Source organism: Musca autumnalis, unplaced genomic scaffold, assembly GCF_047663935.1.
Source record: "Musca autumnalis isolate F117 unplaced genomic scaffold, ASM4766393v1 scaffold_2, whole genome shotgun sequence".
In the NCBI taxonomy this organism is placed as follows: Eukaryota; Metazoa; Arthropoda; class Insecta; order Diptera; family Muscidae; genus Musca; species Musca autumnalis.
Window position 1 is genome coordinate 4,880,126 of NW_027411755.1, and position 27,974 is coordinate 4,908,099.

The 27,974-nt window shown below is 36.1% G+C and overlaps 1 protein-coding gene across 2 annotated transcripts in view; it reads right to left on the reverse strand.

The window, feature by feature from the left end:
• The window catches only part of LOC141393541 (ADAMTS-like protein 1), a 115,311-nt gene extending 92,558 nt beyond the window's left edge, over positions 1 to 22,753 (reverse strand). For both annotated transcript variants that reach the window (XM_073966623.1, XM_073966622.1), the window contains exon 1: positions 21,210 to 22,753. In XM_073966623.1, coding sequence (XP_073822724.1) covers positions 21,210 to 21,217 — 8 coding nt within the window. In that variant the 5' untranslated portion in view covers positions 21,218 to 22,753. The remainder of the gene's footprint in view (positions 1 to 21,209) is intronic.
• Between the last annotated feature and the right edge of the window lie 5,221 nt (positions 22,754 to 27,974).

Consider the following 27,974-nt stretch of genomic DNA (forward strand, 5'->3'; position numbering starts at 1 on the left):
TTCATGGCTTTAAAATTCATAAACAGGACATAACACCCGGAATTTTGTCGCTACAGTTGTTGTATTTGTAGATGACCAATTTTTGTGTATTTTACGGTCCGATGTACGTTGGACTTGTCACTATAAGTACTATAACTGCCATTAAGACCAATTAATATTCTCTTTATGATCTTAAGTAGAGATTTAGTTTCATTTTGTTCAAAAATATCAATAATTTTTTAAACAGTTCCACGGGGATTCTCCGCTGTATACTAACTTTTGCGATATAAATTTTGGTCTTTTTTGGATTTGCTAATGTATGCAAATATTGCGCACTATTAATTGTTATTACCGAAGACGACCTTCGTGTCTCTCAAATAAAACTAATTGTTTGTTGTTTTCAATAAGTTATTGTGCTTTTTATCCCAAATACATTTTGGTTTCAACGGTGTATACTAACTTTTGCGACAGACTGTATGTATGTGTGGGTGTGTTTGTGTGCAATGCCAAGAAATCAACATCATTATCAAATGAAAAATGAAATCAAATAAAATTAATCGCTAAAATCCACATCAAATACTATTTTTGTTTGTGTACGTCCATGTGCCTGATGTTTTATTTTCTGATATGGATTGTGGGAATAATTAGTTTAAACAATTCGGAAATTATGCAAATATGATTATTATTCATTATCATCGGTCATTTGTGTAGCATCATCGATGATGAATGAATGAAGCAATGCAGCAATTGCACACACACACATAGATCAATGCATAGAAATTATAGAATGAATATAGAATAATATTATCATCGGGTATTTAGTTCATTATAAAGAGCAAACAAAAAAGAGGAACACACAATGCATCAATAAATGTTGTTGTTGTGTAATAAATCAAGTTCGCAGTTTATACTTGAATGGACACTGAGAGAAATAAGTGGGTTTTCTGGTAGTCGTCACTTCATATTAACCCATTATTTTCATTCTATGGGCACTCCAAGTCGACAAAAAAGCCAAAAAAATATTGTTAGGGAAATAACTGGTGGATTATAGATAAAGTTCCGTAAGTTTAAAATTTTGATTTTTACATAAATTTTAGGTAAGCAGTTACATCATTTGAATTAGTTTTACAACAACAACTACTGTATATAATTAGAGATAGACAGTGGGTAAATACCCAATGGGTAAATACCCGGTAAATTGGGTAAATACCGGGTAAATACCCATTTGTGGGTATTTATTTGGGTATTTACTATATTGAATCGCTAATACAACATCTTATACCCTATTTCTCGGTTTAGGTTATGAAATCGATTCAAAATGGATAGTTTTACAATACTTTAAACAAGTGGGTAAATACTTGGGTAAATACCCGAATATTTACCCAAATGTTGGGTAAAAACTCTTTAACTGCCGAACCACTTGACGTAGGCTGACAAAACTTGGCATAAATCTTACTTATGTCAAGAGAATATCTAGCATTGAAAATGGGGTCTCTGGATCCATGTTTTGATATATCCCCCATATAACCGTACCTCCCGATTTAAGGTATTTTTTTGCCTATTTGCCTCATTGTACAATCATAGTGGCTGAAATTTGGCACAGTGAGTTCTCAATATATAGAAAATATCCTTGCAAAAATTTGTCAACATAGGTCCACGTTTTCTAATAGCCCCCATATAAGGGTACCCCGATTTCGAGTATTTACCCAAATGTGGGTAAAAACTCATTAACTGTCGAACCACTTGACGTTGGCTGACAAAATTTGGCTGGATAAATACCCGGTAAATACCATCTCTATATATAATTTACTACACTCATGAAATTATCGCTGAGTCACGATTTGCCATATTTGTTTTGCTATTGTTTTTGTTGTATTCTCTCCCACATTTGTTTTGATTATTCGGTTATAGCTTAATTACTATTGTACATTGTGACGTCTTTCATTATACCCCTTCTACTCTCGCTCTCTCTCCCTTTCGTATTTAGTACCTTTGCCCATTTGTTGTTTACATTCATGCGTCTGTTTGTATATGTGTATATGAATTTGCGAATCGATTCCCTTTTCGCTTGATCATTGCAGAATATCCTCGATTGAGGATGCTAGAACAGTCTTTGCATATGGGGGAGTAGCAGGTGGGTAAGTGATTTGTAATTCATACCGGAAAGTGGCAGTGTTCAGTTCATTTGTTCACCAAAACCAAATGTACGTTCTTCGGTTTAATCGTCTCGCCAAAGCCGTCGATTACTGTACTAATCTCCACCAAGTTCTTCGTCGATGTTACTAATGAAGTTTGAAATTATGCCGTTGTTAATATGTTTTTTTTCCTGCCTAATCTGGTTCTGGCCCTATCTCCAGGTTTAGCAATATGGCTGTTTCGATGTATTGTTGCCACAAAGCTACAGGAGTTAGCTGAGTAGGTTTGGGAATGCAGTATGTCATGCTGATCTGTACCGCATGCTGGGCAGATGTTTTGTACAGTGTCATGAACCTTTGACTTAGATGAATATCGACGACTGCACCATCCAGAACATAGTTGAGCCAAAACTACTCTGGTTTGTCGTGGCAGCTGATGTTCTTCAACTGACATAGATGAGGACTACCTTCACACGACAGTTGTTCGTGGCATTTGCGACTGTGTGAAAGCCGTTCAGACCATTTCCATAGGCTTGCTGATCTAGGGGTTCTCTCTCTAGATCATAAATATCTTCACTGTCACTGTTACCCGCCCACGGGGGTCCTATCCACCATATGATTATTGGAATGATTTTTACGGTAATACTCGAAGAAGTACTGCAACGAGAGTATATGCCATTATGTTGTTGTACAGGAAGAATCTTTATCTCTTCTTGCAGGTGGTCCACTGATGACATGGGGAAGTACCGTGTTGCAGTTCCCATGACGGCGTTCTGAATATCGCACAATCGTGTTGCAGTTATAATCTATTGAATCTGGAAATCTACTTTTCGATCTTTTGATTCTTAAGTAGATTTTTAAGAATAATTAAGTCGATTTAAATCGAAGGTCGACTATGAAATGTCTACTTTTCGATTATCTCTATAACCAAAAGTCGACTTCGATTTTATTCGTCTTTTTGGTTTAAAAGTCTAAAAATCGATGTTGACTTTTGTTTATCGAGATAATCGAAAAGAGGGCTTTTCGTTTTCGACTTTTGATTTTCTTACACACGACACCCTCCGTCGGTAATAAAATGTATTAATTAAGATCCAAAATCGATTAATCGAAAGTCGACTTGCGTATCTCTATGATATTAGAGTACCACATTGGCCCCGCATAGCCCAAGTGCTGCCGTCTAGAGACTTGAGGATTTGGTCCTACATCATAGCTTGTCTCAGATAGCAGTGTCGTGCGAAGATGACGTAAACACACAGTTGAATATGATCCCTAGAATTTTAGGGTAATTGCGTGGTCGGAATTCTGCTACCATCGACCAGGACAGAGTGCCTGCATATTTATCGGCTGATATTTACATATTCCCCGCGCAGAAAAAGGCGGTAGGAACGATCAAATAAGAGTTCAAGTAAAGAATAAACCGTTGAACCCCCTGTTTTAGTGTACGTGGTTTCGACGTCTTGTCTCCAAACACATATTTGATTATCAAACGTTTCAAAATTAGCCGAAGAGTACTGTGCTAAATGTCCTCAAACAGCGTGGAGTGCTTTACAGTATCAAAGGCTTTTGATAAGTCGATCACCCTGCCCATTTTCCACGTTTCGGTCACAACGTGGGTTGCCTGTGACAGGTTGAGAACTATGATGAGATAATCAATTACCAACTCATCCAGCTATTTTAATATTACCATGGATATACCACCAGGCCCTAATGCTTTGGATGATTTTGCTTTTCTAGTGACATTTGCAATATCATCCATTGTAAATTGTTATGGTTCCTCCTCGGCACGAAGAGAAATTCGACGTAGTATTCTTCCGCTTTGTTAAGTCCCTCCCCTGAATCATAGACATATTGTCGATTAAAATAACTAGAGCACCTCTTCAGATCATCTGTGTGGGTTTTCCATAGTGGAAGAGCGGAGGCGATTTAAATTACACCATTGTTTGCGTGGTAGATCAAATTCAGTTTATTCTGTTTTGTGGGCTGAAAAGAGGACTGCTGCTAACCAAGGAGTTTCACTGCGATTGCCAAGCGGTCTGGGTATTTAAATTTTCGCTGTGCAGCTGTTTAGCTAGTAACAAAGGCGTTTTTCAGGATTTCAGGCTTGATTTATATGCTATTGATAGATCTAGATTGAGGGGGATACTAGCATTTTCGGCGATTTTGCTATATTCTTCTTAAGTTTAGAGGTTGACAATTTGATAACTTGGAAGCCATTCTGTCGGTGTTGATTTTAGTGTCCCTGTTATCAGTCTCACGGTGGAGTTTAGCTGGGTGCCAATTCGTTTTACGTGATGACTGTTGAGCCACACATGTGCTCCGTATATGGCTGTTGAGTATACAAGAGACAAGGCAGATGTTCGAAGGCAATTGGCCGAGGCATCCCAATTCGTTCCTGCGAGTTTCTGGATGATGTTTTTTTGTCAAGGGTTATACCCAGGTATTTTGGATTGAAGTTGTGGGAGAGAACAGACCCATTGAAGCGAGCTGTTAGTTTTTTTTGCCTGCATCAATATGCGTGAGGTGGAAGTAACACACTTCGGTTTTCGATAGTCTGGGTTTTAGTCTCCATCTACGGAAGAGTGTAGGAGCTAGTACTGAGCCCTGTGGCAAGCCGTTGTTGAGTTTTATCGTTCTGCTATGGTTGTTGTTTAGATGAACAGTGAAGAGGCGGTCGCTGAGGAGAGCTGATCTAATATTGCAAATTCTACTGCACGGAATGATCTTATTTAATTTTAGCAGGAGTCCTTTTTTCCATACTGTGTCATAGGCAGCCGACAGATCGACGAATGACACGGCTGTTTTTGCATCTGGTCGAAAGCATTTTCTATGAAATTTGTTAACGCTAGTACTTGGTCGGTGCAGTTCCTACCTTGTCTAAATCCAGCTTGATCAAGTGGGATAACTTCTCTATTTCTTCATCCATTCTAGGCACACTGAGAGGAGGACAATCGGTCGGTAACTCGAAGTTTCAGCGGGGTTCTTGCCTGGTTTGAGAAGGGCAATGACTTTTGACTTCTAAAGAGGCCCGGGATATGGCCTGCGTGAAGGATATAAGTGTAGAATCTGGTACAGGGACCACTATGCTTAATGAACTTTGGGTAAATGCAATCCACCCTTGCCGCTTTTCCATTTTTCATTTTATAGTCCCACATATATATCTTTCCCCGATTTTGCTCGGTCAATTTTGATCGAATGGCCTTCAAATTTACTATGCGTTATTTCCTTAGGTCACTGAGAAGTTTTAACGATTTTCACAAAAATAGGTTCAGATTTGGATATAGAAACCTGTTAAGATATGGATGGAATTGGATACACATGTTCCAGAAAGTTTTACATAACATACACAATTTTGTTCTACCAATTACGAATAGTTACGTCACATTTTCCAAATTTCATCAATATTTGAGATGCATTGCGTGTTTAGTGTATGAAATACATGAAAATGAAGCCTCAGGACCGTCATTAAATTAAAGAAAATGTATACTTTTTCATTAATATCAAATTGATCATTCATTTAAATATTGATATATCTCAAAGGGTTGCAGGGATGAGCAGAAAGTTTTTACACATCTCGCTTCGGAAAAGATGTCCAATTAACGGAAACCAAGAGCCAAGGTGGTAATAGGTGGCAATCAAAAGATATACTCTATGAAATATTAAGAATTTATATTTTTTATCAAATTTAAATTGTTAATTCTTGATAACGGTACTTTGCCCATGTCCAGTTGACGTCAACTTATTGTACTAAAATTTTATATTTATAGCCGACCCATCAAATCCACATCCAAAACATTAAATATTATCAATAAAATTTTCGGAAATAGTTATTTTAAAGGTCGTCAAATTTGCACATGATTATCGCTTTAGATTACCTGGGAAATAATTTTCATATTTAAAGAGTTGTAACTTCATTATGAATGCACAAATCGACAAAATTGTTTCAGATTCATTTAATCTAAATGTAAGAAAGAAACATAAACACATATAAAAGTAAACATCACGTTTTTCGATTTTTGTCCACTGCGGTAACACTATGCGACATACTTTTCTTTTTATGGGCGTAATAATAGTGCGCTATCAATAGTGGCCTTACACAGAAACAACCCCTTCTTCGGAGTAGAGTTCCTAGACTGGACTTATCAGCTTTCTTAGTTGTATCTACTCCCCCATCTATACCCTTCTGGTAATTAGCTAGATCCGAATGTCAGAATCATGATGAGCATTACAGTCACAACTCATGACCAGTCAGTTATGATCTTCCAAAAGAGGGCTAATAATGATGTACATATAAGGTGGAGTAAAGTTATTTATCGGGAGGATATATACGTTAAGCAACTCTAACTCGACAATTCCACACCTGACTGCTACCCCCATACATTTAATGTACGGGTCATCAGAACCAGGCTCACTCGAAATATATATAGTCCTCCACCTCTATTTCTGCCATCCTTTCTCAGTAAGTTGTAGACCGCAGTCGGTGTTGAGCTTGGTATCTTACACGGCCGCGACCATGATATTCTTCTGACTTATAATGAAGTCCACCATTTTCTAGATCTTACGCCGAAATCCCTTGCAATTAAAATGCAAAAAGGATGCATTCACAAGGATTGGAACAACATCTGTTAACCCTCCGTCATGCACATGTTCCGATAGTCGCGTACGTAGCGCATGTATCTGGCCAGATACAGTATGTATTTTAGTACATTTAATTGAAAAATATGCTATTTTAGTGATAATATTATATTGTTATATTGTTATCACGCCAGCCAGATATATATTTTCTCTTTTTTTGTTCTTAGTACATGCTTAACCCGTGTAAAAGATAATTGCTTCATTACTTCCCCCTCACAATGTTTCGTAAAACGAACTGTCGAAATTAGGTTCACACATTTATTTTTTTTTTTTTGGCACGTAGCTGCAAATTGATACGAAATTTTCGGGGAATCCAAATAGCGATGACAAAACAGGACGAGAACGGTCCTTTCTCATTTCGTTAGGAATACATATATCAATAAAGTGCAGAACTCTTCATACAAACTGAGTGTGTATCTGGTCAGATACGATGTATAGATAAAAAATCTACATAAATTTTGTTTGTTGTTTTTTTTAATGTTTTTTTTAGAACGATACCTTACAATATTTGTAGAGGGTACCTGGAGAATCAAGCCCCTAGCTAAATTAGAAATATATTTAAATCACAGTTGAATTCGTAAAAAATCTGGCTAGATACATGTGCATCACGGAGGGTTAAGTGCTGCGATTTCGTTTCCTGTTGGAGAGGACTACGGGGGAGTTTCGTATTCTTATGAAAACGACGGCAATATACATAGTGCTGTGTTTACGCATCATGTAACAGAGTAGTCCCTGTCGCAGTCGCTCACATGGACGAGTTCTGAGATACACCCACTTCCGCAGTATACGAGTATTGCATCTGAATGTGGTGGGTGCGGATGTGCCAAACAGAGCAAATATATATTGGTTCTGGATTTTCCACTGATGTTGTGTGCTTCAGGGCAATCCGGTGTCGATGAACCCATTACTAAATACTGATATATTAAAGTGTTCGGTAACAAATCTGTATACATACATACCAAGATGAAATACCTATTATTTCAGACTCAATCAACCAAGGCCTACAGAAGGTCGGCCATTCAGAGTTCTGTTAACAACTTTTCACAACAAACATAATAGATTGTTCATTATTGTGATTTGATTTCCTTTATATTTTATGTCACAATAATGTATTTCACAGCAAACTAAATAGTCAGGGCTAACTAGTTTGGGCTGAGTGTCCGACTGTATAGACTGTGTAATCAACATTCAGATTTGTCGATTTTAATATTTTTCAAAATGTTCGTTAATAGGCTCTTGAACAATGTGAACCCATCTTATTGCTATAGCATTTCATATGTTAAGGTAAATATATTTTCAACTTGAATGGTTTAGAGATTGTATATTATTAAGTATGTGAAAATATCATTATTATCCAGCCATTGACTATAATTGTGTGGACTCACACATTTATATGTATGCGTTTGTTTGTTTTTGTTATTATTATATTTGCCTCTGTTATTGTGGCTTTGTTGGTATTAATTCATATAATTATTGTATGCACATACATCTGCCACTGTGTTTGTGTCTGTGTGCATGTGCGTCAAATAATTACGATCTACACTTTCACTTTGATTGCCACCACAAACTAATGCTGGTCGGTGTTATTGTTTACCATAAATATTATAAAATTAAGGTAAATATTTAGCTAATAATAAAGGAATTCAATGAATTGTGTGATGAATACAAAAGGACTATGGTTTTCTGAGGAAATTATCCAGAGGCGATTTGGTATTAAAGTCTTATGATGGGCGTAAATAAATCAAATCATAAAATAATCCAATAATCCATTTGGTTTTAAATTTGTGGCAAATGCTTAATATGGTTTATTTATCCTTTACCCGCAGTTCTCTTGTGTGGAAATATATTTTCCAAATTCATTGTGAATTGCATGGTATCACAATTTTCATTTGCATTTTAGCAAACAGCTAATAAAGATAATACCTGTTGAGCTTTAAAACACGAAGTGTGCCCTGCCACAATATACATCCTATATCCTCCTTAAGTCCTTTTATTGTCCATAGTCCCCATGAAATGTCATTGCCAATGTTTACAACAAGAATATATGACACTTAATTAGATTTGTTTTTGCTTAACGGTTACCCTTAGTAACTGGGAAAATAAAGATAACCCCGCAGATGTTGGTCAATTCTTTAGGGCGCATCTACGACAAAGGTCACCACAGGTATTTTACAAATGTAAGTGTGGGTTTTCCGTAAATACTTGTATTTGTTAGCTCGTCTTTAGGGTCGTGTATGTTTGTAGTTGTGGTACCGGCAAAGCATAGAGGTGTGCCTTCAACAAAGACAACACATGGCCTGTTCCTTTACTTTTGAAAATGGTAAAACCGGCAAAAGTGGTAAAAGTTGTAAACTGCTCCCATATGAATTGTATTGTGTCGGAAGTAAAGGAACGCTTATCGAGTAAAAAGTGGTAAAAATTGAAGATTCTTGCACGTAAAGGAACAGAGCTACAAATAAACTTCGGTGTAAACCATAAGGAGTGACAGTAATAATAGTCTTTACAAGATAAGGTTGCCACCTACACGGTTACACAACACAAAAGACTATGTATGTTCAAATATAGACAAACATATTCATTTGTACGGAAATATATATAAGGGGTCAATATCAACAACATCCCATCGATTGGGCTAGACGAAGATATTACAATGGACATTTTTGGGATTATTCAAAATGGGCGAAGGATTGCAGCAATAGATCAAACATGGCTTTCAATCCTACAATAAAAAATATTGTTGATTAATATAAAGAATATTAAGGCATCAATATTTTTCAACGACTTACTGAGACACAATCGTGGATTTTTTAACAATAATTTTCAGAGGAACAACTGGGACACATGCGTGGATTTTTAAAATATATTTTTCATGACCAACTGAGACACAAGCGTAGATTTTTAAAGAATATTTTTCAAGTACAAGCGTGGATATTTAAGGAATATTTTTTCAAGCACCAATTAAGACACAAGCTTGGAAATATTTTTTCAAGGACCAATTGAGACACAAGCGTGGGATTTTAAAGAATATTTTTTGAAGGACCTACTGAAACACAAGCGTGGATATTTAAAGAATATTTTCAAGGACCAACCGAGATACAAGCGTGGATATTTAAAGAATATATTCAAGGACCAACCGAGATACAAGCGTGGATATTTAAAGAATATTTTCAAGGACCAACCGAGATACAAGTGTGGATATTTAAAGAATATTTTCAAAAACCAACAGAGACACAAGCGTAGATTTTTAAATAATATTTTTTCAAGGACCAACTGAGACCCAAACGGGGATTTTAAAATAATATTTTTTCAAGGACCAACGGAGACACACTCGTGGACTTTTAAAGAATAGGTTTTAAAGGACCAACTGGGACACAAGCGTTGATTTTTAAAGAATATTTTTTCAAGGACCAACTAAGACACCCTCGTGGATTTTTAAAAAAATATTTCTTCAAGGATCAAGTGAGACACAAACGTTGATTTTTAAATAATATTTTTTCAAGGACCAACTCAGACACAAGCGTGGATTTTAAATAATATTTTTTTCAAAGACCTCCCGAGACACAAGCGTGGATTTTTAAAGAATATTTTTCAAGGACCAACTCAGACAAAAGCGTGAATTTTTAAAAAAATATTTTGTCAGCAACTAACTGAGACAAAAGCGTGGATTTTTAAAGAATATTTTTAAGGACTAATTGAGAAAAAAATAGTGGATTTCTAAAAAAAAAATTGTAAGGACTAACAAAAACAAAAGCGTAGATTTTTAAAAAATACTTTCAAGGACCAACTGAGACACAAGCCAACTCAGCGTGGATTTTGCAAGAATGCTTGTTCAAGGACCAACTCAGCGTGGATTTTGAAAGAATACTTGTTCAAGGACCAACTCAGCGTGGAATTTGAAAGAATACTTGTTCAAGGACCAACTCAGCTGAATTTTGAAAGAATACTTGTTCAAGGACCAACTCAGACACCAGCCTGGATTTTGAAAGAATACTTGTTCAAAAACCAACTCAGCGTGGATTTTGAAAGAATACTTGTGCAAGGACCAACTCAGACACCAGCCTGGATTTTGAAAGAATACTTGTTCAAAAACCAACTCAGCGTGGATTTTGAAAGAATATTTTTTCGAGAACCAACTTAGACACCAGCGTGGATTTTTAAAGAACATTTTTTCAAGGACGAACAGAGACACCAGCGTGGATTTTTAAAAAATATTTTTTAAGGACTAACTGAGATACCAGAATTTACTGAGAAAAAATAATATGTTTCAAGGACTTTTTTATGCAAAACAAAAACATTATTTATGAGATAAATAAACGACACATCAGCACATATCATCTGTTTCTACTCCTACAATATGTATGATCCCTAATGCTTTCATAAAATATTATATTCTCGTATCCACTTTAACCCACACCTTTTGTGGATAATTTTCACTCCCAAAAACACATTTCCTGGTGTTCACCATGGAGACCAACAACAAAAAACACACCAATGTTTTACAGTCTTAAAAAAATCGAACATTAGAGTTTTTGTTCATACACAGACTAGCCAAAGGATGCAACCATAAGCAAGTAACAAATAACAAAAACTATACGGAACTAAGTTCAGGTTACTGACACACTTAAACTGAAAGGCGACAACAAGACAATTTTTGTTGCAGCAACCATGGCACTCGGCTAATGTAACACCTTCAACAACAAAAGTAACAAAACGACCCAAAACAAGAACTTAACAAAGTTTTTTTCCATGAACACGTCTCTAAGTAACAACTTAGATGCAGCAACACTCACACACACAAACACACTACCATTCTCATAAACTAACAGACATGAAATTTCCTTGTTTTTTTGCTAAAACATCCTCAGACACGTTCCCCGAAAGCATACAAGAATAATGAAATAACATCATTGCATGCTTAGCTCCTGGAGTTATCCGGTAACTTCCTTCTTAGTTTTCCTGTTTCTTTTTTTGCATTTGTTGCCTCTCTTACTCAGTTTTCCTGCTGTGCTGCAAATAATAAAAATTTGAGCTGCTTTAGCCAAGAATTACATCCCAGTAAAGAAAATTGTTAAAGGGGAAACGGAATTGAGGTAATGAGTTGCGTTTTGTCGTCATCGTCTTAAACAAACAAAAAAAAAACTAACCTATATGTTTACTTTTTCTTCATTCCTTATGTCTTTGGATTTATAAGGAAATTTGATCCTAAATAGAGAGGGAGAGAGAAAATGGACAAAAATCCTTTGTAAGGCTTCAAAAATACATTACAAGCAATAGAAATGCATTAAGGGCTTTTGAATAGTGTCCAAAAGTAAATTGAAAAACACTTCTCATATGCAATGTCCTTTAGCTGTTTTTTTTTTAATTCTTTTGGACAGCCAGTCATCAAAGCCTTCACAAGAAGTTTTGAAAGTAAGGAAACAAATTTTGTAAAAAAAAAAAATACATCCCTTTATACTTTGTCTAGCTTTTCTTCATTCATTATTAAAGTGTTAAGTATTCTTCATATGTAGCGAGGTTTTGTTACTTTTAATCCGAGCCAAATGAGCTCGTAACGTGATGAAGAGAAAACAAAGAGAGAAGGATATACGAATAGAAAAAATGTTTAAAAATGCGATGGAGGCGTATACTAACTGTCATTACTTTCTTAATATTTGTTAAGAAGTATGTACCCAGAAAAAACTCACATTGCCAATATTCGATAAATCAGCCGAACAATACGTATATCTTCACACGGTGAGCACGAACTAAGTTCATTTTAGTTCGTTCAGTCTCACCATGTGCTTACACCTGGATAATTTTTGAGGATTCTGATTCTGTTCATAGATGAGAAAAAACACACAAAATCGCCTCTACAAGATTGACCTTCATAATATTTTCGTTGGTTTTACCGTTTTGAGATATAGAAGTTCATATTGGGATAATGCACCGTGGTCCCACTTGTATGGAAATGTAGAGCGATCATCTCGAAATACCAGAAAAAGTAGCTTACAAAGAATTTTTTTATGGAATTTAGAAAACGAATTATACGGGTATGTTCTGAGACACACTTTACCTCTCACTTCACGACTCAAGCATTTTGTTCACCCTATTTACTACTACTTTTTGCGAACTTCTTAGGGCTAAGATTCATTAGGGTATTTAGAAAGAAGAGTACACCCATGTCCGTCTATAAAATACAGGATAAGGAAGTGTAAATTGGGTGAACAAAATACTTGAGGCGTGAAGTGAGAGGTGAAGTGTGTCACAGAACATACCCGATAGATATGTTTTTTGGTAAATACATTGTCAATACCATCAGCTATCATTTTCCTTTTTGGAAATTGTACATTTACTTTATCATTTTTATACCCTCAGCATTTATGCTAACGAGGGAATATACATTTTCATACGGGCAAATTGTGCCTCATCGAAATAATGGTTTTAGACCCCAAGTATGTTTGGACGAAATGTGTTTCAGGAGTCGATTTAGCAATGTCCGTCCGTCTGGCTGGCTGGTGCGCACGATAACTCTCGAACGGATCAACCGATTCAAACCAAATTTTGGTATCGTAATAAACTTAGTTTAAGTTCGAAAATGGGCCATATCGGTCCACTCCTTCGGGTACCTCCCCCACAAAAGTTCGAACATTTTCGGAAAATTTGTGCGCACGAATCGTTTTGATTTTTGTTGTAACAACTTGTATTCACTGCCCCTCACACGACGGTACAAGTTTTATCAGTGGCAAGCCCATATTTCCTGACAAAATAGCCTGAAAGTTGAAAAACCCCAATGACACCGTGTGTAGTTATTGGAGCGCAAGATAACTCTCGAACGGATCTACCGATTCGGTTCAACTTTTGGCATTCGTAATATTTTGTCCAATCTTAGTTTAAGTTCGAAGATAAGCAATCGGTCCACTCCTTCAGGTACCTCCCTCACAAAAGTTCAAAAATGTTCGGAAAAATTGTGCGCACAATAACTCTTGATGGAAGTAACTTATTTGGACCATACTTTATACATCCTAATATATCTACCAGGTATAGATCAGGTTCGAATGTGGACTATATTTGTCCACTCCTTCGGGTACCTCCCACACAAAATTTCGGTTAAGTTCACTTTAAGACCTGCTCTCTAATCACTTTGATTTTTGTTGAAGCAACTTGCATTCGCTGAACCCTTTACGATGGTACACGTTTTTTCAGGGGCAAGTAAATACTTTCTGTAAAAATAGCCCGAAATTTGTAAAAATCCCTATGTATAGTGGCTGGGGCGCACTATAGCACTTGAACTGGTCAACGGATTTGGTCCGAAATTTGGCCTTCGTTATATTTTGTCCAACCTTAGCTTCAGTTCGAAGATGGGCAATACCGGTCCACAACTTCCAGTTCTTCCCCTCAAAATTTAAAAAAATATCACCAAAATGGTATGCAACATACACTTTCGTGAACAGGGTAACAAATTAGGTCCAAACTTTGGATCTTCTAATATTTTGTCCAAATTTAGTTTAACTTCTAAAATGGCACATATTGGTCCTCTCGTTAAGGTATCTCCCCCGCAAAACATCAACATTTTTGTTTAAGTGCAGATTAGGGTCTGATACTTTGGAAATGTATACCGATGCTATTGGTTGTGGTCCTGTTTACAGCGATATTATGTTTACCGTGGACACAGTCAGGCTTCCTGGCATACTGGTCCAAATGTTATACGATGACCCACTGAAATGACTAGTGGGTGCGATATCTTTTGAAAAGATATGACTCCCAAAATAAGATCCACTTTCATAATGGACTATGTTGGTCCATTCCTTCAAGTACCTCCCCCGCAACACTTTAATCCTATTCCCCATTTTTGTCTGTAAGTTCAAATGGGCCACAAAATTCTGAAAAGACCCTAAATTCATTCGATCTGTCCGTAGATGAAAGTTTCAATTCACATAGGCTGAGTGTATATCTCTGTCGGCAAAGCCGACTGATCTTTTTTAATTGTTGTATAATTTCACTCATAAACTACGAATGCTTTGCGGATGTATTTTAAGTTGTTAAGGCACCACATGCAAATCACAAATTCTTCGACTTATCTTGGCATATTACCGCTGTAAGCTGAAAAATATAATACTGGATATTAGAAATTTTATGTGTTTAGAGAATATTTATTTCATCCACAATCAACTTTGTCGCCATAAAGTTTTCGATTTTTTGTCCACTGCCGAAACCATTATACAATGCACTGACTGTATCGCCTCCTTATAAAACAATGTCATCCACTGTGCGCCTTAACTAACTTTAAATGAAAACCGCTTACACCTCCGAAGTTTTAACGGATTCTACAACAACAATGCTTATAGATGAGAAAAATCCAAAAACAAGAACAACATGCAAAAAACTGTTGATACACCTACTCTGAATACATAAAGTGTGACATAAATGGTATTTTTTGACGAAGGAAAAATAATATATTGTTTTTCCGTTTAAAGCGCTTTAAAATAATCATTTGCGACGCTATAAAGTATATATCTTTTTGATCAGGGTAAACTTCTTAGTCGATGTATGGTTTCAATTCAAAGGAAAATTAATGTAGGATTTTTTATGCGGCAACCATCTTAAGTGTTTAGTTTTGATAGATTTTAAGATTTTCAACGTTTGAGTACAATCGGAATATGTTAACACGTGCCACTGGGGCCTCAAAGTTTCCACAGTAATTTGTATGGAGCCAAAGGCGAATTTTCACGAAACAATTTTAGCAGTTCATTTCTGTGGCTAAACAAGCGATCCTTTCAAAAAATTTTGAAATTTTGTAGGGCCCCACAGAGGGGAAAGATAGGCCTAAAGTTGCTCAAGACTCAAAATATGAAAATCGTTTTTTATGAAAAAAATGTTTATAAACGGCAACGAGACTCTTTTGTACATTTGCTTTAACCATCCTCGACTATGTAAGATTAACCAATCCAATGCAGCAGTCGATTGAACTCAGCCATACTGAAAACAAAAAGTAATTTTTCGAAAACTAAGAAATTAGGTGAACATTAAAATGACATTATTTTCGCGAAAATTTATAGTTTTCAAGATTTATGGTTTTTGTACAGTCTCCGAACAAGATTACATACATACATACATTTTTAAGATTACTACAATTTCAATAGTGAAAAAGTCTATTTCCCCGTCGTTTCCCGACCATAGTTTATTCTAATGTTTTATGCGCTTGAGTCTCAAATATCAGATTCAATCATACAAAATTGCGCATATTTGCGCCATTCCGAAAAAATCTAATTTTTTCTCAACTAAAATATGAAATATTTTTATATGGAATTGCAGGTTTACTCACACTAAATTTTGTTCCGCCTTATAATCGGGGCTCTTATTTATCAGACTAAACCAACACCTATCAAATATGTTTGCATTATTCAGAAATATTCACGGCTTTTCTCATTTGAATTGAGAAAAATTTAATTTAAGTAAGTTTCAAAAAATAAAATTTGGAATGAAATATATGTATATGGGACTATATATACATCTGTACCGATTTGTTTGAAAATTGGCTCAATGTTTTTTTTAGGCTAGTTCAGGTTGCATGTGTCAAATTTCAGTGATTTTGGTGCATTTTTATCTCATATCAGATGCGAATATATATGGAAGCTGCATCCAAATCTGGACCGATTTTCATTATTTTCTATAGGATTAATCCTTGTACAGAAGATATGCTTTGTTCAAAATTTTATATCAATCCGACTAAAAATGAGCTTTCTAGGGCTTTTGATCAACTTTTAACACAAATTTCCCCTCTGTGGGCCCATGGAAACTTTGAGGCACCAGTGGCAGGTGTTAACATATTCCGATTGTACCCAAACTTTGACAATCTTTAAATTTAGGGGGGTGCCGCATAAAAAATCCGACATCGATTTTTCAAAACCACCCTTATGTCCATCTGTGGTAATCACAAAAATTGATAGGGACACTGAAATTTTAGAAAGATGTATTTTGTTTGCAGGCATCTTAAGTTCAAAGATGGACTATATTGGTCCATGTTTTGGTATAGCCCCCATATTTCGCTACTTTTGTGTACGTTTTCAGGCTGAATTAGCTATGATTTGGTATTTAAGATTCTCCATTAAAAATTGTAGGTACACGTATTGGCACAGCCTCCATATACTATATACGGTCCGGATTCAGATATTTTTTTATATATACATTTTCGGTTTAAATTGGCTGTAATTTGCATTTAGGCTTCGTAGTGATCAACATATGTCACCACCAAAAGTTGTGGATATATGTAGGTCAAGGTTTTAGAATAGGTCTTCTAAATTGGTACCGGCTGATTTAAGGTACTAAGGGTATCATTTGTGTTCAAAGTGGTTAAAAAAATTCTTCACCACGATTCGGTGGCCCCATATAACGACACCACTGATTTTAGTTTTTTAAGTTTTGATGTAAATTTTCGTACCAAATTGGATGTCATTTGATATTTATAGCTCGCAATTGGTCAAAAAACTTCTCCATATAAAATAATGGTATTGGTGCTTTCATAACAAAAAGAAAAACCAATTATTCCATATCAGTTCAGAATAGTTCATGGTGGAGGGTACAACAAATTCGGCCGCCAAACCTAATTTTTTTACTTGTTTTATTTTATTTTCTTACTCACATTTTCATTTCCTGCCATATTTTATGTATAAATGTGCAGTCAACTAAAAATTATCAGTTTTTTTATAAAAAAGTACTAAAATATTTGGGATTTTGTGGATAGAATAATGCTAAATTAATAATTAAAAAATTCTAAAGAAAAATGCTAAATAGAAAATTTGCGGCTAAATACAACAAAATAATGCTAAATGAGAAATTGATTTTTCTCATCTATAGATATTGTAGTTTCAGAAACGGCAAAAACTTCCCAGGTGTAAACACCTTTCATTTAAATTTAGTTAAGGCGCACCCTGATCCACGAACAGCCCTTAAACTGCAGTGAAGTAGAAATTTTAAGCTCTTATGAGGTGTTAGTACCGGAAGAAGTTTTCCGATATACGAGGATTGAACGATAACTTTCTAGCCTAACAATGAAAACGCAAATATTTATTACACTGTGCAACAAAATGGAGGTGAAAGTCTGGGCCACGGAAAATTCCTCTTGGGGAAGAAAGGCCTTGGTGAGTATATTAAGAACCCCGAAAGACAGATCCGCCGTGAGTCGAACTTCCGCGTTATGGTGTGATAAAGTTTTTGCTGAAAAACATTATCTTGTGGTACTTTTATAACGGGTCTTAAAATAAAGGACGAAAAGGACATCGATTTCACTGAAGAAATGTCATCTCAAAAAGCTAAAGCAACAGTGAACAAAGATATAACGCTAATTCCTGATGGCTTACAGGGTCTCTAGCAAAAACTTAATAACGCCATAACGCGGAAGTTCGACTCACGGCGGATCTGTCCTTCGGAGATCTTAATATACTTACCAAGGCCTTTCATCTCCAAGAGGAATTATCTCTGTCCCAAAATTTGTGTTCACAGTGTTATTAAAAATAGTTTTATTGTTTTTCAAATTATGCTCCAGCATGATTTATACACTTTTTCATGCGTTCAAAACAATTGTTAAAGCGCTTTTCTGGGACGCTTTTTAACCCCGCCTTTTTTGGTGTATCATGGGGGCCAAGTCCGAGCTGTACGGTGGATTTCCCATCAATTACACATATTCTCCGGTCAAACAGGCGCTGGTTTGAATCGATGTGTGAGAGCTCGCATTGCCATTGTGCACAATTATTATTCTCTTGTTCGTTTTTCGAATTTCTCAAGAGAACCACTCAAAATTAAGCACCACTCAAATTGAGCAACGTAGGAGCTCATTCCGTATAGTCTCCACTTGGTCAGTATTGCCAAAGGAACAGGTGACCATTTGTTTCAAATTACTTCTTCCATAAACAATTTTCGATGAATATGGTTAACCTTCGTATGCCCCCTCGGTTGATTGTTGTTTTGTTTCGGGCTCATACGCATACATCCATAGATCGTCGTCTGTGACAATCTTATAGACGTCGTGTGAAGAACCGAGATCGTTTTCACAAATTCTTTGTACCAATCGACAAGAGTCTTTTTTAAAGCAATTGTCAAATTGTGCTAGATCTAACGAGAAAACCCCATTTAGCGGCCAGTGTTCATGCAACATCGAGTGTTAGTTGGTGGAAGAAATTATCAAGGATGTCTCCATCTCATGGTATATAAAGTGGCTATCATGCATTATCCGTTCATACACGGCTTAATTTTTTTTTCTGGCACACCGGTCGTTTTTGGACAACCCTCACTACCTTTGTTTTTTTTTGCGATTGTCGGCCACCATTGAATTCATTAAAATAGCTTTCCATAGTGCTATGGGATGGTCCTTTATCGACATACAAAAATTCAGTTTAATCGCTGCACTCTCTCCGTGATTATCCACGTCGAAAGCAAAGTGATTTTTTAAGTCACTGGAAACAACACAACACATGATTGTATGTCAAACTGTCCTGAGTACGTTTAGGCTAAAAACAGTAATTTTTGTTGGTCATTTTAAGATTCTTGAAGCCCACGAAAACCATTATATCGCTGTATACATGTCCACAAGGAAAACCTTCGGTAACAAATTCAAAGCGATGTTCAAACTGCCCTTTAACTATACTAAAGCGACATTTTTGAATTTTTGTGAGGAGATACCCGAAGGTTTTGTCAGATAAATAGACATTTTCTTAAAACTTGATGCACGCTTGGAAGACATTTTACGAAAGATGTATGGATTTGATCCTGAAAAAATATACCTTTGGAATGGGGACAGAGAATACAACTTGTCACTATTTAAAAACCAAAACGATGGAATATTTGTCTTTAATCTGGGCTTTGGATATTTTGTTTGCGATGTATTTGGAAGAGTGGACCGATTATCGCGTTAACCATTTTAGAGAACATTTTTTATTTTTTGTAAAGGTACCCGAAGGAGTGGACAAAATGTTACGAGATCCAAAGTTTGGATCGAATCGGGAATCATTGTGTGGTCCAGCCAGACTGAACAATTCGACTCCAAATTGTCTGAAACGGATTTCGTCCGAGGCAAATTGTATCTCTTGACCTAAAGAACAAAAATTGTAAAAACATAAAATTCCTCAAACTCTATCTTCAAAGTCGAATAGATCTCAAACCTATAAAACTTCAAGCATACAACCAACTGCAAATATACGTAAGATCTCTGGTCCATATATAAATAACAATGCGTTCGTAACACGGTGCAACAAGTTTAAGGTATTCGTCTGCAAACAACTTTTACTGAGAATATTATGAATGCACAGACCCAAACAATCGAAGCCTAAGTTGCATTTTGTGTTATCAGAGCGATTTTGCGATTGTGCAACAGCATTTGGAGATGAAAGCCCTTGGTCAACCCAAAAGGAAATGTTCTTCAAAGTTCAAGTTTGTGAGATATCGCGTTATGAATTTTTTGATTTTTTTTTTTTTTGAAAATTGCTTTATGTCTCTGTTTGACGTTATTGTAGCGCTGTTTTGAGATTACACGTCTTCAGTCAAATCGAATGGTGAATCCTTTCGTAGAATATTTCATCCTTGTAACTCAATTCCTTTCATGTCCTTTTGGTCCTTTATTTTGTGAACCGTAGTAAAGGTACCTGTCAGATCCAGTTCGGATTTTATGGCCTCATCTAAACCGGGCTAAATCTACACTTTTTTGCATCTATCAGGCCTTTATCTCAGAAACGAATAGGAATTTGGACTAGCTGTCTTCAACAATATTGTAGCCCTAAACTAGTAGAACTTATCTTTTGAAAAAATCACATAAGAATAACTCCATCTAGGACATCAAAATCTATAAAATATAGAAAATTTTACATAATTGCTGAAATTCTGGTCAGTATCGGCTAAACTATTGGGAGTTGAACAAAGTAACCTCTAGCACAAATCTTCCAAATAAAGTTCTCAACAATTCTTTAGAACATTCTGAAACTCTAAAATGCTTACTTCAAGTTGTTTCAGCGGTATCTTGCATCATATCATTTACAACACGTATTTCAAACCCAGTTCACACCAACAGTTTATTCTCGCATTTCGGATTTCACCACATTATTGACATTTTTATTAAATAGTCGTTGAAAAATGTACTGAAAACAACGGCATAGAGGCATTTTACAACAATGACATGTTCTGAAGAGTTGTGTATTACATTTCAGGGAATATTTTTCCAAAAGAAATTTTTCAGAAAAAAATAACGGTTTTGGAGATACGGTGCGAAATGTATAATAATTGTGGAATTTTTGATATATATATATAGGAATTTGAGGCAATAAATGTAGTTTTTCGAGTTCATTATTTCACCAAATATTTTATTCTTGTCCTTATCTACAAATTTGCTTCAGATGTTGCACAATGTAGTAAAAACTAGTGTTTTAGAAATCATCCCAAAGAAAATCTAAAAAATCTAAAATTCTTAATAAACGTTCTTAAAACTTATACAAAACTTACATTGGCATGATGATGTTCCCAATAATTTATTGCAGCATATATCCACAAAAAATATGAATTCAAGTTAAAATTTGTAATCCACTTAATGTGAGCAAAAGTTTTCCACTAAAAGTTCGTTTGTTCGTTTTCCAAATACAATGTCTAAATTTATTGCAGTTTAAGAAACACTCACACCGCATTCAGCTATGCATTTTATTTAAGATCAAAAAAAAATCCTTTCTTTGACTGCAAATGACAGACAATTATAGCAGTTTTTATATTAGTTTATATAGCTTTAATGTGCTATCATCGAAATGGCTTTTGGAATTGTTTTTTTTTTCAATACTTTAGAACACGGATTCTTTTATTGCTGCACTTTTATTATTTTGTGACGTTTTGAACTTGCACTTTGATTTTTATGGCCACAAGAAAATTTTATTTTTCTAAGGGTCTGGATGGCAATGTATTCTTCGATGGCGGTAATAGTAAAGCAGGAATTTATCTTGTTGTACTCCCCTTAGGAGTTTCTTCTAGTTACCTTTTTTTCTATACACGGATATTTGTATGTATATCCCTGTGTTTAGGATATTGCTATCAAAGGTAATAAATATTTTTATGGACTTTTTATGAAGTTATTTGTTTGCCATTTTTTGTGGGACCAAAATTACTTATTTATGCTGTTTTAGATTTTGAACACGCGCCACACTAACACGTTAATACTCAAAGCACACACGCACTCACGCACACATTTAAACTAGAAATTTCCGTTTCCGCTTATGTTTGGGTTTTCGTTTTAATGCCCCGCAAAAAACAATGTAAATGGCTTTTTAATAAATTTTTATGATATTCATAGATTTATTTATTTTATCTGGGGGCTTATTTAAATTTTTATAAATTATTCATTACATTTTTATTTGTTTTATTTTTATGAGAATTTTTTCTTATTCAAATTATTCCACATTTAAGATATGATTTCATTTCTTGATATTCCTGTTTTCTTCCTTTTTGACTATTTTCTATTTTCTTTTGGGGGAAACACGTGTTAACTCGCTTAGCGTAAACTGAAAACTAAACTTCACACATTCACGCACTTTCGTACAAAGCTCTGGCCAGCTTTGAATGGTGCCAAGAAACACAAATTTACGACAGCACCAGTTTCCTTTTAACAAATCCTACTCAGCAGCAGCAGCAATACTGCCACAGCCACATCTATCGAGGAGAGCAATAAATGTGTCGAACATTTTGAATAAAATGAGAGCATAAAAGAGCAGTTTTCTATTGTCAAAAATATCCATTACACACCAATCGAAAATGACAACAACTAAGAGGAAGGATATAGCCTAAATTCACCTCCAGCGAGTGAGTGACTGACTGGCTGGCTGAGTTGTCATTGCTAGCAATAGTAGTAGTAGTATCAGTTACTCTCTGTCTCTCAGTTTTTAGGTTAAACTCTGACAAAAGTTCAAAATCTCTGTCAGTGGTTCACGTAACATTGCGGGCATTCATAGCGAAGCGTGTCCGTCCGGTCTATACAAATGGTTTTATTGCATCAATGGCACCACAATGACTGATACAAGAACAGTATCCTTCCGTTGTAATAAAGCACGTGTATCCTTGCCGTTAACTTTGTTTGATGTTTCTAAATATTTGCAGTGGTGACTTTAGATGTTGCCAAGGGGGTTCTGCAACATGTTTCAGTGACAAGTTCCTTTATCAACATCTGATTGAATGTTGAACAAATAAAATAGGTAAATGTATAAAGCTAAAATGGATTTCTTTAGTATTGAATGTATTTTTTGGGAAGTTAACCGAGGGGAAACAATGAGGTTCGTAACTTAATCTGCGGATACAAATATTATCAAATTCGCCCTATTAGGAGTAGTTTTTCCTAGGTCTGAGGTAAACTAAGTCACAGCTAGGGTTGACTCAAGGAATCATAAACCTAAAGTTATCGCAGTGCTCTTGAATCAACCTTAAATGCAAGGTGCTTACACCTGAGAGAAAAATCAATAAACCAAAAAAATCGCCGGAGCATTTTTTTAATAAATCGCGATTCAAGTTGTATTTTTTACGGGTTTTTATGTTTTTCCGATTTTGCCTGGAAACCGCAAATCCTATCGAAATGGGATTGGAGAAAATATTATAGCTGTGAAAATTCTCTACAAGATTGATCTTTGTGATATGTTCGTAGGTTTTATCATTTTTATACCCTCAGCATTTATGCTAACGAGGGTATATACACTTTCGTACGGGCAAAATGTGCCTCATCGAAATAATGGTTTTAGACCCCAAGTATGTTTGGACGAAATGTGTTTCAGACAATTTGGAGTCGATTTAGCAATGTCCGTCCGTCTGTCTGTCTGGCTGGCTGGTGCGAACGATAATTCTCGAACGGTTGAACCGATTTGGTCTAAAATTTGGTTTCGTAACTCTTGAAGGGATTAACCGATTAGGTCGATACTTTGCACATCGTGAAATTTCTACCAGACTTAGAAGAGGTTCTAGTGTGGACTCAATCGCTCCACTCCTTAGGGTACCTCCCACACAAAATTTCGCAAAAGTTCAGTTTAGGACCCGTTCTCGAATCTCTTTGATTTTTGTTGTAAAAACTTGTATTCAGTGCCCCGCTTACGACGGAACACGTCTCATTAGGGACAAGTCCATACTTCCTGAGAAAATATCCTGAAAGATGCAAAAAACCCCTATGACACCGTGTGTAGTGGTTGAAGCGAAGACAACTCTCGAACGGATTAACCGATTTAGTCCAAAATTTGGCCTTCGTAATATTTTGTCCCAACCAAATTTAAGTTCGAACATAAGCCATATCGTTTTATTCCTGCAGGTACCGCCCCAACAAAAGTTCAAAAATGTTCGGAAAAATTGTTCGCACGATAACTCTTAAAGGGAGTTACCGATTTTGTCCATACTTTACACATCCTAATATATCTACCAGATGTAGATGAGCTTCGAATATGGACAATGTTTGTCCACTCCTTTGGGTACCTATCACACAAAACTACGGATAAGTTCACTTTAAGACCTGCTCTCGAATCACTTTGATTTTTTTGAAGCAACTTGCATTCGCTGCCTCAATTACGACGGTAAAAGTTTTTTTTAGGGACAAGTCCATACTTCTTAAGAAAACAGCCCGAACGGTGTAAAAAACCCCCTATGGCACCATATGTAGTGGCCAAAATTTGGCCTTCCTGATATTTTGTCATACATTCAGTTCGAAGATAGGCAATACCGGTCCACAACTTCCGGTAGTTCCCCCGAATATTTAAAAAATATCACTTAAATGGTACGCACGTTATCTCTTGAACAAATTTCGTCTAAATTTGGATCACGTAATATTTTGTCCAAATTTAGTTTAACTTCTAAAATGGAGGTACCTTAGGGTACCTCCTCCACAAAAGTTCAACATTTGTGTCTATGTGCAGTTTAAAGTCTGTTCGAAGATCCGTTGGAAATGTATGCCGATGCTGTTCTGTTGTTGTTGTCCTGCTTACAACGGTATTATATTTTCCGTGGACAAGTCCAGTCGAAAGATATGATATAAGATCCACTTCCATAATGGAACAAAAGGCCACAAAATAATTCGATCTGACCGTAGATGAAAGTTTCAATTCACATAGGCCGAGGGTATATCTCTGTCGGCAAAACCGACTGATACTTTTTATTTGTTGAGATATAGAAGTTCAAATTGGGACAATGCACTGACTGTATCACCTCCTTAAAAAAAATGTCATGTACGGTGCGCCTTAACTCACTTTAAATAAAACCCGCATACACCTGGGAAGTTTTTGCGGATTCTAAGCAGCAATGGTCATAGATGAGAAATATCCAAAAACAAAAACACTGGCGGGATTTTTAAATAAATCCAGCCAAAGTTCACATTTTTAGGTTTATTTTAGGTTTTCGCGATTTTGCTTGGAAACCGCAAGTCCTATCAAAATGGGGCAAAAGAAAATTTTGTAGCTGTGAAAATTCTCCAGAGGACTGACCGTTATGATCTGTTCCTATGTTTTACCATGTTTGAGATATAGAATTTCAGGTCACATTTTTAGGTTTTTTGCTAGGTTTTCACGATTTGCTTGAAATGGGACTAGAGAAAATCTTATAGCTGTGAAAATTCTCTTCAGATTGGTTTCCGTAATTTTTTTCCTAGGTTTTAGAGTTTTTAAGATATATAAGTTTAAGTTGGAAAATTGCAGTCATGACCTTGTTTTATAAGGAGACGATACAGTCAGAAAATTGGCAAAATTTGAACTTCTATATCTCAAAAATGGTAAAACCTAAGAAAACATCATAAGGGATAATCTGGTAGAGAATTTTCGCTGCTATAACATTTTCTTTAGATCCCTTTTTATAGGACTTACATATTCCCAGCAAAATCGTGAAAACCTAAAAAATCTAAGAATTTGAACTTTGACCGCGAATTATTTAAAAAGCGCTCCGGCATTTTTTTTTTTTTTGTTTTTTGATTTTTCTTATCTATGAACATTGTAGTTTCAGAATCCGCAAAAACTTCCAACGTGTACGCATCTTCCATTTAACGTTGGTTCAAGAGTACCGTTTTTATATCACGAGTGGCAACAATTCAAACATTTGGAAGGCAGCTCTCATAGTTTCTATTTTAAAGCCAAACAAATCATACCGCCAGATCTCCCTTCTTTCAAAGGTACTACAATCACTATAGCTTCCATCCTTGAAACAGAATTCCCATCTTGTTTCAGCTCAACATTGTTTCATGGAAGCCCATAACACCACCACGGCTTTGCAAGCGATAACCATGATGATCGCTAATGGCTTAAACCAGCGGCAACCGAAACGGACCATTGTGACAGCACTTGATCTTAGCAAAGCGTTCGATACTATCGATAATTTCAGGCTGACTTCCGACATCATGAATTCATTCCTCACAATTATATCGGACATTGGATTGCTAACTACCTCAATAGTAACCAAGCATTCGTTGAAGTTGAAGTTAAGTTCCGCAACATTAAAATGGCAGTACCGCACGGCAAATGGCTGTCTTTCTTTCTTTCTTTTTTTGAACATCTATTTTGCAAATCTCCCTTTTACGCCAGTCAAAATTTTGGTGCTGTTGTATGCAGATGATTGCACTATAACTTCATCCGGGGTCTACTTTGACGACGAAAGTGTTTAAACTTCCAGTTATTTAGCCACTTTAATACATTTTTTCGAAAGCGTAACCTTAAGTTATCTCCGGCAAATTCTAAAGTGTCCTATTCACTTCCAAGATGAGAAATTTCAACACAAATTTTGATATTTTCGCCTGTGACAAGCGTACTCCTACTACCAGAAATGTTTGAGGTAGTCTTCTACAATCTTCTTCACTACTCTTCGCACGCCTACCCTATCAAACAGAAGATGAAATACGCACTGAAAGTTGTAAAAGCATTAGCGACATGTTAGACCTTTGTCGTTCTGTTTTCATTTATGCTCCCCCGGTCCGGACTATCTTTCTGATCGACACAAAATGGAGAATCCTGCAAACGCCTTAAACATTCCGAGTTGCTACGGGTTGCGTCATGAATCATCTTCATAAGGAGATCGGATGCTGTCTGTGAGGCGACGTGTTGCTGACGAGACAGTTTCTGCTGGCATGTTATCACCCTAACCATTACGTTGTAATTGAATATCTACTATCTACACGCATCCGTAGGGACTTCAAGTGCTATCGTGAGGACATCCAAGACGTCATTCCATCGGACGCCAAGTGGATATTGATAGCGAGCTCTCTGAACATCTTGAATCAACAGGCGGTCTCGCAAGCCACAAGTGGCTACAGAAGCAACAATGCCCTAAACAAATTGTAGATAGTGGCCGACTTCTTCGAAGGCAAACATGGTCCATATTTGCACACAAGGTCCTGTTACAGTAGCGTTCTCGACTCTTACAGAGAACGCATTGTTCGCGGTACTCTAAACGGATGCCGTTCCTGTCATTAAAGCCCTTACGAAAACCAGCATCTATTGAACTGCTATTGATTTGTGGTTACAGCCAAGTGGAGTGACTCAATTAATCACAAAAATTCAAAATTTTTAAACGCTGTTCGATGATAGTTTTGAAATTATTACCGTTGGTACTCTCTGTGGTCCTCTTTATAGCGATATAATGGTTTTCGTGGGATAACTGACATTATGGTCCAAAAGCTCCACCACCTTAAATGACCGGTGGTGGCAATAACTATGGAAAGGAAACACTTCCAATTGTAAATCCAGCAGCAAGATGAACTGCATCAGTCCATTTATTTAGGGTTATTTCCGCAAAGTAAAAAACTTTTGCGCTTAAGTACAGTTAAAGGCCTCTTCGCGGATCATGTTTTATTAAGGTTTAATGGTCAACCAATACTTCTTTAGCTGTCCCAATATTTGGGCTCATTCATTCATACACCTGCCACACTAAATTTTTTAGTCCTTGTGGCTTTTGTTGCAAAGCTATACTCGTAATTTTATTCTCCAAAACCCAGTCCAAGTGGTATTCTAACAATATAAGAAAAAATATGTTTTTTGGTGGTGAAAACTCCAACCGGAATGGTACGAAAAGTACTAAATGTGGTACCTTTTGTATTTGGCGAACCGGTATGAAATATAAGTATACGAAATGTACTGAATTTGGTACATTTTCGGTAAATATTTAGAGTGAGAATCAAGGTTGACTTAAAGTTAGTTATGGAAAAGTGTAGGCATGTGTACGAAAAGTACTAAATGGTACTAAACTTGGTATGAGTTGGATTTAGGCGAACACATAGAACTGGAG